Genomic DNA, 11502 nt, shown 5'->3' with positions numbered 1-11502 from the left:
TTACCAACTTTTTATTTATTAAATTTTCGCCCAGAGTAATTAGTGTTCTTTTCTAAGATGTATTTCTAAGCATATGGTCTTTTTTTTTTTTTTCTCATTAGAAAGATGAGTAAACGTACTAATGCTCTCTCGTCTCCACCATATTTGTTAATTAATATGCTCCTACCGAAGAATATGTTCACTGTGAACACAGACTCATTGCATTTTCACCTAACTTAATCTGCTATTTTTGGAAACAGTATGTTTAGAAGTAGATTTGTAATTTCTTAGTACATGCCAAATGTCATCAGTATGTCATGGCCTGATGGATTCTAAAGGCCAACAGAAAACCAATTCCAAAAAAAAAAAAAAAAACAAAAAAAAAAACAAAAAAAAAAGAAAACCAATTCCTAGAGCTAAGTACACATGATATATTTTAGACTGTGAGGAGTTGGGTGACCATGGGCATTCTTTAAAAATCATTATTTGTGCGTGTGTATGTGTTGTACATATCTGCATAGGGTTATTATTTTTATACTCTGGATACCGAACTATAGAATCAACTTATATTGCCTCACCTTGTCACACACTGATCAACAAGAATATATATATTTGTACCTTAAATATTTACCATGACATGTTTAATAAACCAGTATAATACTTTTTAGAGGAAACAGTATAACACCCCCAAAAATGGAGTTATTAGGTCTCCAGGTTTATTGCAAAGTCATAGTTAATATGTAATTTAGCTGTCATATAGTAATTAATGTTATTTTTTCAATTGTAATAATGTTTCAGGATTCAACACCTATAACGCTTTAAACTGTATGAAATATAATGCAAATAATGATATCAACTCAACTTTACACATACATTTTTGCACATAAAGACCCCTTTAATAATTTAAAATTTTGTTTCACATTTACAAACCCATTTAAGAGAACATAAATGTTATGCAGATGCTAATTTCATACATATTAAATTACCTAAAACTTGTTCTGAATAATATGTATTGTGTTAATGTTACAGAATTATTTTTAAGACAGTAACACTGTTTTAATCAGAAATGTACTGTTTCAAAAATACAGTAATTGGATTCCATTGATCCATCAAATGATTCAATCATAATATTGGTGAATACAAATAATTTTTACTCTTCTAAGTACATTGAAATCTATCAGAAACACAGTATAAATAATAATGTAAATAGCATTTGGCTTATGTGTTCTAGCAGAGAAAAATAAGAACTGAGACATTATGGATTTTTAACTCATACCTATTTGATTGTTAATTATCCTTTTAAAAATATTCTTAGAAGGAATTTTGAATCAAATCATTAGATTAATTAATAATTGATTTTTTTAATCTCTCAGAAAAGTCTGTCTTCAGTAGCAATGGGGAGAGAACTTCAAAATGAAAAGGGATAAACCTGTCAATCAGAGTAAGTTCAACAGGAAAATCCTAATGCATATGTATTCTGATATATGTTATATATGTATTTCTAAAATATATTACATACATAAGATTTTCTTGTTATTTGAAGCATGTAAGAAGAAAAAAACAATATGAGAAAATAACTTTGAGATCCTTTTTTCACAGGATTCTCAAATATCTTAAGTCAAAATCGACAGATGTGCTTTCTTTCCCTTTCTTGCTTCATCTGTGAAAATAATTCATCATGAAGAGGTGGGGATTTACGTAATTCACAAATAAAAACCGTAGGAAAGTTAGAAAACACCTACGGCCACAGAAGTCATTCCTAATGTTTTATTTATCTTTAAAACGGAAGTCAGCATTTCTGCTTCACCCTTTTCTACGCAGCTGTAGGATGCAGTCGACAGAAATCTCAGTATCCTTGCCTAAGTTGTAAGACGTTAAATGAAGTCACTAACCAACCACAGCCCTTTTGCTCTGTAAGTAACCCAGGAGATGCAATTCTTAGAAGACAATTATGGTTTTAAGACTGAAGAATGAAGAATTTCCTTTCATCAGGAATCAAACTTGCACTTGTCATCCTATAGAGCAATTTCTCAAACACTAGCAAAAGAAGAAGTTGCAAGAGACAGGTGGGCAAACGTCCTCCCTGCACCCTCAAAGCCCAGGAGGACCGGCCCCAGGCACTAGGACCTCTCCCATGCCTTGTGTTTGTTCTCTCTTCCCCAGTTGGGTCTTCCAGTGTGATCCCACTCACAAATCTTCCCAATGGCCAACCCAAAAAGACAGGATCTAATATGTGGCCTACCTTTCTAATTTCCCTAGTCCCTGGATTCCATCTTCTGTTCCTACATTAGCGATAACGTCCTATTCTCCTTGTTCAAATCTCAGCTATGGACTCAATTCTCGTTGCTTGTTTGCACTGAAGTCTTTGGATAGGCTCTGACACGCCTGACATGAGATAACCCACAGGGGAGGCCTGCAGATCTCAACCAGGTTGTAGAGCCGGCCTCATATACCTGTGACTGGGGTCTGGGAAGCCTTACCTTGTAGGAATGGTTGTCTAAAGACCTGCAAACCCTCCCTGGAGACACGTGCTAGGATATGTTTTCTTCTCCTGGCCTTCTATTAAAATGCAAACGATCTGTTAAGGAATCCATTAAATCACTGACATATTGTGGATTTTTTTTTTTTCTGGTAGCATAGAGGAATTTAAGGTAAACACATGTGGTGTACCACGTAGAAGAGGAGCCACTCTGATTTTAAGAACAGAACAAAGATAAGATATGTAACACTGCAGATGACTGGAAAAGTACGTACCTACTAAATGTGAAAATCACTTTAAGAGATAGTATCTTAAAAAAAAAAAGAGATAGTATCTTCTATAGCTATGAAGTGATTTATGTCAGAACACAGGGGAGGAGAATGGAAAAAAAATATAGGAGTCATGGCTTCTAGGTTTTCTTGGACAGAGATTGGGAAATCATTTTTTAAAAGGCCGTCCTTGGCAACAATGGGCACTCGGACCTAAAAAATAGTATGTTTACTAGGAAGATGCTGTCAGAAAATTTATCATTAGAGAAAAGCCCAAAGTTTCCTTTGGTATACTGGTAGCTAACGGTGGTTCAAGGGTAGAATTATGTAAAATATTATTCATCACAACAGTGCCACCATGTGGGCTACTCTCTCTTTCACCCCAGGGGGGAGGGGTTATGTCATAGAAAAAGAAGTTTCCAGAACCTCTATGTAAAAGTTCACATATTTTTAAACATAGAAATGGATCGTCTTTGCTTTCAGTGATGTCACCACTTTACCAAAAATCTTTAAAATGTGGCAGGAATCCTGGAACGGGTGGCACTACATTTCTACCTCCACGCATCAGTTATAACATCTGTGATTTGGGTCTAATACGAAGCAAAATTGTGCCTTTCTTAGGTTAAGGTTATCCCGCTAGGATTAAAGTAAGTCTGTGATTTCCTTCCCAGCTTTTTCACGTCTTACAGCGTCATCAACCAAACATCCAAAGAGGCTGTTGGAGTTTCAACAAAAAACAAAAACAAAACAACTCCAAAATTAGCCTTTAGTTCACATGAGCCACATCTGTGCCATAAATCACTTGAGAGGTCCTATTTTATTAAAACATGGAAGCTGCATTTTAAAGAACTTTCAGCATGCACACAATTTCAAGTAGTAGTCAACCAACGTACGTATACAACTAAATAGTGTTGTTTATTGTTTTTTTTTTAAGAAAATAAGCAAATACAATATCCTCCTCCTTTATTCGAATGTGATGCCGTGCCTTTATGGTGCAAACGTTTAAGCAACAGAAAGCTCTAATCCCTTACTAATGTGAAAACATCTTCTGTACAAGCAACACTGTATACAACATACGATGAAGTGCAGAAATGAGAACCTAATAACAAAATATCAGTGAACACCACACATAATGAAGACCATGACAATGAATGACCAACTTGTTTTGGTTGGAAAGAATGGGGAAAATTAAGAATTTCATGGAAATGTCACTTGGAAAATAAGACCCCGATGAAATGACCAGTTTTTTTCATTGGGTTCAGGAGTTCATCAATCCTTTCCTCCACCTTTATGTCACTTCCGTGAAGTCTTTTTTATTCATGGGGAGAATAGCAAAAATTGATTGTAGGGATTTTTAAGTTTACTTTTTCTTTTTATTGTATCATGTAAGCTACTTGAAATACTTGCCGTGTTAGCAAAAAGGTAAATATGTAAATATATGAAATAAAAAGATTAACATTTTTAAAAATATCCTTCTTCTGGTAAGGAAGAGATGATCATGTTTACTTAACCAAACCATCAAGTACGTTTCTTAAAAAAAATAAAAATAAAAAAATAAAACATAAAATCTCAATCGAGAAGCATTTCTACCACCTGAGTGACACAGGCACATTAGTGCTTCCTGGTCTTAATCTCAAATGGCCACCATCCATCCTTTCAAATCTACAAACGATAAAAGTTTGATATTTGAGAAGAGCCATCTCCTAGCAGAACAGATGTGACAACAAAAATGACACAGGTAATGGAAAACAAGAAAAACTCAAGAAGATAAACATTAGGAAAAAAATTCAGATTAACATGATGCCTTCCCTAAAAAGCAAGTTCATTAACACTAAGCCTGTGTTTTTCACAGAATAATTCTTGAGCTAGAGAATTGGAATCACCCATGGCGTTAAACATGCAGCTAATTGGATCCTCTTGAACAAATTTCTCATGTGTCTGGGGTCATAAATCTCCATTTTTATGCATTCTTAGGCACTAAAATTGGACAAAAACTGTCTTCCACCCTAAGACTAAGGGGTTTATTTGGGCAAAGGAGGGCTGTTTAGTTTCCTGGGATTCCCAATCCTTTTTAAAGCATTTATCAAGCAAGGAGTCTGACCTTTGAGATAACCTGCTGGTGCAGATCTAAGATAAGGTTGATTCCTGCTGATAACCGGACCCCTCTACACACACACACACACACACACACACACACACACACCCTCAGATTTCAGCTTTATTCCACCCCATCTGCCCTGTCCCAATTCTACTTAAGTGCGACCCATACTCCTAGCTTAGTCTGTCTCCCACTCCCACGGTATTGGGGTCTCCCCTCACGCCCCCCCTACACACCTGGCTCAGCAGGGAGCTTGCTGAGCACCTGACAACTGCACACAGTTTACTGCTGGGGGTTTAACAAGTTCAGTTCAGGGCAACCCCAGCTCAGTGCTGCCATGGGAGAAGGAACACGTGAGGGACGGAGCTTATTTCACAGAAGAGATTTAGGTTCAGATCGGGAGGCACCAGTGCAGAGGAGCAGAGGAGGAGGAAAGGAAGCGCAGAGGAAGACGCTCCAGATTCCACTAGTTGCAGCTTCCCTGAAGGATTCCTGGTAGTGGAGAGGCGGCCCTGTGGCCTGGGGCTGGGTCCTGGACCTGGTCTCTCTCTGCAGGACAGACATCCTGGCATCTACAGCACCCGTGTGTCAGGAACTAAACGAACCCATGCAACAGCCCTCTATTCCCACAAACCAGGGCAGAAATGAGATGGAACAGCAGTCTTCCTACAGATGGGGCATTGCAAGCTGGGAAAGCTCACTGTTCATTTAGTTCCCTGATTACCATATGCAGCTATGAAATCCCACTGATTCTCAGTAAAGTTAACTTACCTCTCCGCTTTCCTCTATGCATCCCATACCTACATTTTGATACTGATTTTTTTTTTTAATTTCCCCCCACAGTCCAAAAATATTGCTTGGCAAAAAAAAAAAAAAATCAAGGGCTGTTTCTACCATCTCCTGCAATTTCTGTCATTACTGAACATGCAACCAGAGGGATCAATTACACACACCACATCCCAAATCTTACCATGCTGAACTGTGCACCCCAGATACTGCATGCATCAGTCTTACCCCCAAAATTACCTCTTTTAACTGAAAAAAAAAAAACAAAAACAAAAACAAGATGAGGTATTTAAATAAAAAACTTCAGGCAAGGCTGGCAACAGCCAAGTCTCATCATTCCTGCAGACTGTAAAAGTGTTCCGTTCCCTTTTACCTCCCCGGGGCTTTGTTACGGGGGGCAGCACCTGGGAGAGGGAGCTGGGGAAGGAAGGAGGCAAGGAGGGAGGCAAGGGGGGGAGGCAGGCAGGCAGGCAGGCAACCTGGCCACAACGCCCTTGACACCCGGCACTTTAAGAACAGGAGAGCCCCCTCCCCAGTTTACAGCTGCTACAGCAAGCCAAGCCTCCGTGCTTTATATCTGGACATTACGGGAACTTGCATGGGGTAAACTTTTCTTTTTTGGGGGGGCTGGGGGAAATGAAGGTGATTTCCGAGCTGGATTGCAGTTGTACACGACACTGGCATTTCTTTCCCATGATTCTTGCCCACAGGAAACACATCCTTTAAGAAACTGAATAAAATCGAGTTGGACCTTCTCACAACCTGCAAGCTACCAACTTCCCGGGGACCCCCCCCCCCACCGCCCCACCAGCAGCTCCAAAGGCCAGCTGCGGGGCACGGAGGCGGGGAGCGGCGGAGGGCCATCCACCCTGGGAGCGCGCTGAACCGGCGCCCCGGCCCCGGCCCCAGCCCCAGCCCCGGCCCCGGCCCCAGCCCGAGCCCCAGCCCCAGCCCCAGCCCCAGCCCCAGCCCCAGCCCCAGCCCCAGCCCGAGCGGGAGGGACAGGGCGCGGCAGGAGGGGCGCGCGGGCAGCCCGGGTCCCGCAAAGCCGGCGCCCCGTGCAGCCCACCTGCGCGCAGGGCGCCCGGTCCCAGCCCCTCGCCTACCTCCGGGCTCCACCGCCGCCGCCGGCTTCCTCCCGTGGCTCCTCCGCAGCCGCGGACGCGCGGACCCCGAACGGCGGGAGCCCGGGTCCCGCAGGGCGCCCGAGCCCAGCGCTCGCCGCGGGCGGCCCCAGGACGAGGCGGGGATGCGACCGGGGCGCACCCGGAGGGTCCCCGGAAGCCTCGGGCGCGCGTCCCAGCCGCCGGCAGCGGCTCCTGCGCCGGCACGAGGGTCACCGAGGGGCCCGGCGGCAGCTCCCTCCTCCGCCGCTCCCGGAGGCCCGGCCGAGACCGCGCGGGGGAGGCGAGCCGGGGATGCGACGCGCTGCTTTTTCCGGTAAAAGGAAGGGAAAACTTTGATGTTGGAGCCGCACGCGGGGCACGGCGGGCAGCGGAACAAGTTGCAGGTGCCGCGGGGAGGGCAGCTCCCGGGGGGAAGGGCGGCCGTCCCCGCAGCCGCGGGGGGCGGGGGGATGCTCAGGCTCCCGGAGCGATGCCCGAGCGCGCCTGGTCCGCGGTGGCCCCGGAGTCCCCGGAAAAGCGCCGCGTCTCCCGGGATGCGCGCAGCCCCCGCGCCTCCCTCCCTCCCTCCCTCCCTCCCGCTGGAGAGCGAGCCTGGCGGGGGCCGGGCGCCAGGAAGCCTGCGCGCGGGGAGCGCGGGGAGCGCGGGGAGGGAGGGAGAGGAGGGGAGGGAGGGGAGGGGAGGGGGAGGGGGAGGGGGAGGGGGGGCCAGCCCCGCGCGCCTCCCTCCGCGCCGAGTAACTGCTCCGAAGTGCGCGGCTGCTGCGCGGGGCCGGGCCGAGCGGGGGCCGCCGGGGAGGGCGCGCGGGGGGCGGGCTGCGCGCGCCGGGAGAGGGGCCGCCCGCCTCCGGGGCCGAGCGCGGCGCAGGTCGGCCCCCGAGCCCCGCGTCCGAGTCGGGGCGCCGCCGGCCCCGTGCTGGGGGCGCGCTCGGCGAGCAGGACGCGGCCGCGCTGCGTGGACCGGGGGGCCGGGCGCCCCGAGCTCGCTCTTCAGCGCAGCCTCGCTGCCGCGCCGCCGGCCTCGGAGGCCTCATTCCCCGTCATTCTGCAAAGTTAGTTGGGATCCACGGGGCGCGGGGAGGGCGGGGGGAGGACACGCTCCCGTCTGGAACCCCCAATCCGGATCGTGCCAAACCCTCCCCTGGCCGGACCCGCGGCCTCCCGCTCGGAGCGCGGGGAGATGAAGCCCCGGGAAGCGTCCCCAGGGTGCTGGCGGCCAGTCTCAGACGCTGCTCTCGCTCCCACCCCCCCGGGAGCCCCCGGGCCTTTGCACGAGCAGCATCTCCCAGGGCCCCGCGTTAGCACAGGCGGCGAGCTGCAGGGTTTGCGTTCCTCCCAGGCCGGTGGCGAGGAATTCGTTCAGACTCGCAGAGGAGGGCAGAGGGAGTTCGTGCTCGCTCCTGGGTGAAGACGCGCGGGTCCCTGCCCCGCGGGCGCTCCCACGGGCGCCGCGGCACTCAGACGGCGGCGGCGTGTTTGCAAGTAAGGAGGAAGATGCAGCGGAGGTGGAGACAGGATTCCGAAAACGGGGGGTGGGGGGGGGTGGGGGGTGGCCTTTCCGCGGCCCCTTCTGCACGCTCCTTCCCGACCAGGACACGCAAAGGGAGCACTTCGGGGCGGTCCCGGCCCTGCGCGGGGCACCCGGACACCTGCAGGTGCAGCGCAGTGAGGAACGGGGAGCAGCACGGGGTCCCCCCGGGAAAGGGGAGCCCGCGGCTGTGCAGGGCCAGGACCCCCGCGCCCCCAGCCGGGAGCGGCCTCGGCCTCCCCAGGGCCCCCTCGGCGGGACCACGGAGGCGGAAAACGCAAACTCGGCGGGAGAGCGGCAGCTCGCGGTCCGCTCCGGTTGCGCGCGGCGGGCCTCCCTCTAGCGGCCGCGCCCGGGAATCGCGCGGGGGGCGGGGGGCCGTGCGCGCCTGTGTGCGCGCCCGTGAGCGCGAGCGTGTGTGCGTGCCCGGGAGCGAGCGGGACGGGGTCCCCGGGAGCGCTCCTCCTGCCGGCGGCCGCCGTGCGCTCGCGGGGTCCGAGCCGAGCTGCTGCGGCGCGTCACCCCCAGGCGCTGCCAACTTCGCCAACTGGCCTCAGCGCCCGCGTGTGCCCCCGGGGCCGGGGGGCGCACGGCGGGGCGGGGGGGGGCGGGAGAACCTCAGTAACGCACACAACTCATTTTATTCCTGCAAATAAACAGGCTCCGCGTGCACATTCCCAGGCAGTCCGTGTTGCGTCGACCCCTACGCCGTGCGCTCCCGCCGCGGGGCTCGGTCTTCCCAACGTCGCCCTCCCTCCGGCTGCTTCTGGGGCGCGGGAGGGGCTGGTCACGGAGCCGGGAAGTGTCCCCAGCCCGGCTGTCCCCAGGGTCCTCTCCACGGTCTGCGGGCCGGCCGCGCGTCCGGTGACCTCAGGCGTCGCCGCGGTGCCGGGACGGGCGAGCATCGCCGGGCTCCAGGCTCATTCCCGACGCAGAGTCAGGGCGCGGGCAGGGGAGGACGGGGGCACCCCCGGGTGGGGACGCCGCCCGCGCAGCCTGAGCAACGGGGAAGGCACCCCGACTCCGGGGGGACCGGCGCCCTCCGCAAGGTGGACGGAGAAGGCGCCCCAGGCCGAGCGGACCCCGCGCGCGCCCGCTGAGCCGCGCGCCCAGTGCCCGCGGCGGCCTCCGCGCACCGCCTCCCGGGAGCGAGACCAGCGCGGCCTGCGCGGGAGGACAGGGCTGGGGCCGTGGGCAGGCGCACCGAGCTCCTCCCGCGGGCGAGAGAGGGCGCCAGGCGAGCGGGGCTCCGGGGAGGGCGCGCCCGAGGGCACCGGGGACGGAGGCCACCGGGTCAGCGGGGGCCCCGGGGAGGGCGCACCCGGCCAGCGGGGTCCCCGGGGAGGGCGCGCTCGGTCAGCGGGGGCTCCGGGGAGGGCGCGCCCGAGAGCACCGGGGAGGGAGGCCACCTGGTCAGCGGGGTCCCTGGGGAGGGCGCATCCGGTCAGCGGGGTCTCCGGGGAGGGCGCGCCCGAGAGCACCGGGGAGGGAGGCCACCTGGTCAGCGGGGTCCCCGGGGAGGGCGCATCCGGTCAGCGGGGTCTCCGGGGAGGGCGCACCCCGAGAGCACCGGGGAGGGAGGCCACCCGGTCAGCGGGGGCCCCGGGGAGGGCGCATCCGGTCAGCGGGGTCTCCGGGGAGGGCGCACCCCGAGAGCACCGGGGAGAGAGGCCACCCGGTCAGCGGGGTCCCTGGGGAGGGCGCATCCGGTCAGCGGGGTCTCCGGGGAGGGCGCACCCCGAGAGCACCGGGGAGGGAGGCCACCCGGTCAGCGGGGGCCCCGGGGAGGGCGCACCCGGCCAGCGGGGTCCCCGGGGAGGGCGCGCTCGGTCAGCTGGGGCCCTGGGGAGGGCGCGCCCGAGAGCCCCGGGAGGGAAGCCACACACGATCAGCGGGGTCCCCGGAGAGGGCGCACCCCGAGAGCACCGGGGACGGAGACCACCCTGGGTCAGCGGGGTCCCCGGAGAGAGCACCAGGGACGGAGGCCACCCCGGGTCAGCGGGGTCCCCGGGGAGGGTGCACCCGGTCAGCGGGGTGCCCGGGGAGGGCGCATCACGGGAGGGCACCCCCACTGTCGGGGATAAGCCGGGGAACTGTGGCCAGGGCGCCCCCCACCCCGCAGGCCCCAGCGGCTGGCTCAGAGGAGGAGCACCTGGTGAACCCCGAGCTGGCACACCCTGGTGTGCGGTGCGTCCTCCTGTATTCCCCTCCAGGGTGGCCCCTGGGGGTCCCTGTGAGCTTCTGCGCTCCTGCTAGTTCCTTTGAATGGGACCCGGCTTCACCTGCACCCCAGCCCTGGTAGCAGGAGACCTTAGGAGGGTGGCGCAGACAGGGGGCACTAATTTGTCAAGTGGGACTATAGTTTCCAAAAGTGCAAACTTCTTGAATATGCCCCAACTTTCTCTGAATGTGCTCGTCATCCTAGCAAAGCTGCCCTCACTGCCTTTTTGTTTCTCAGATTTGACAAGTCACAGACACGGATTTGTGGCCTCAGAATTGTTTCTGCTTCTGTAAGCTCATCAACGCATTCTATTTATTTATTTTTGTCCTAAAATAGTGAAAACATCTTGGTGGGATACAGAGAAAAGTTACATATTAATATAACCTAATTAGATTAAATTGGCATAATAGTAAGCAATACTGAGTTTCCACTTATGGTAGCCTACTTTTGTGAAAATTTGTATTTTTTTAAGATTTTATTTATTTATTCGTGAGAGACACACAGAGAAGAGAGAGAGGCACAGGCACAGGCAGAGGGAGCCCCACGTGGGACTCGATTCCGGGTCTCCAGGATCATGCCCTGCCTGGGCTGAAGGCGGCGCTAAACCGCTGAGCCACACGGGCTGCCCTTCTTTTGTGAAAATTAAAGAAAAAAAAAAAAAATCATTTCCTTAGCTTTAGGAAGAGCTCACCTGTAACATTAAAACGGAAATACTATTTTTAAAATACCATTCAGTTAAAAGTACATTTTGTGTGTATTGACATTCTTATAGATTGAATTATAACTTAGTGATCCAGATCAAAACTTCTAAAAATAAATCTCAGAAGATCATTGGAGAGATGGCAAGGAATCTGGTATTTTTAAGTATAGTAAAAAACACATTCCATAAAATTTACCATCTTAATCGCTTTTAAGCGTGCAGTTGAGTTGAGAAGTACTAAGTTATATGTATATAAACAGGTCACCAGCACTTTTCCATCTTGCAAAACCAAAAGTCTGTACCCATTAAGCAATTTCC

The 11502-nt window shown here is 52.6% G+C and overlaps 1 protein-coding gene across 1 annotated transcript; it reads left to right on the top strand.

Annotated features, from left to right (window-relative positions):
* The first annotated feature begins 7915 nt into the window (after positions 1-7915).
* Positions 7916-10519, top strand: LOC112656240 (collagen alpha-1(I) chain-like). Its single transcript, XM_025441458.3, has 2 exons — positions 7916-8139; positions 8440-10519. The coding sequence occupies exons 1-2, from the start codon at positions 7916-7918 to the stop codon at positions 10517-10519; spliced, it is 2304 nt and encodes a 767-aa protein (XP_025297243.1).
* The last annotated feature ends 983 nt before the right edge of the window (positions 10520-11502 follow it).

Source organism: Canis lupus, chromosome 26, assembly GCF_003254725.2.
Source record: "Canis lupus dingo isolate Sandy chromosome 26, ASM325472v2, whole genome shotgun sequence".
Classification (NCBI taxonomy): Eukaryota; Metazoa; Chordata; class Mammalia; order Carnivora; family Canidae; genus Canis; species Canis lupus.
Note: the sequence above shows the minus strand (reverse complement) of the source record. Positions and strands in the feature narration are given on the sequence as shown.

Coding starts and splice junctions, on each gene's coding strand:
- LOC112656240 (XM_025441458.3), top strand. CDS start 7,916: ATGAAGCCCCGGGAAGCGTCCCCAGGGTGCTGGCGGCCAGTCTCAGAC. Junction 8,140..8,439: donor GAGTTCGTGCTCGCTCCTGG/GTGAAGACGCGC, acceptor CCCCCGGGAAAG/GGGAGCCCGCGGCTGTGCAG.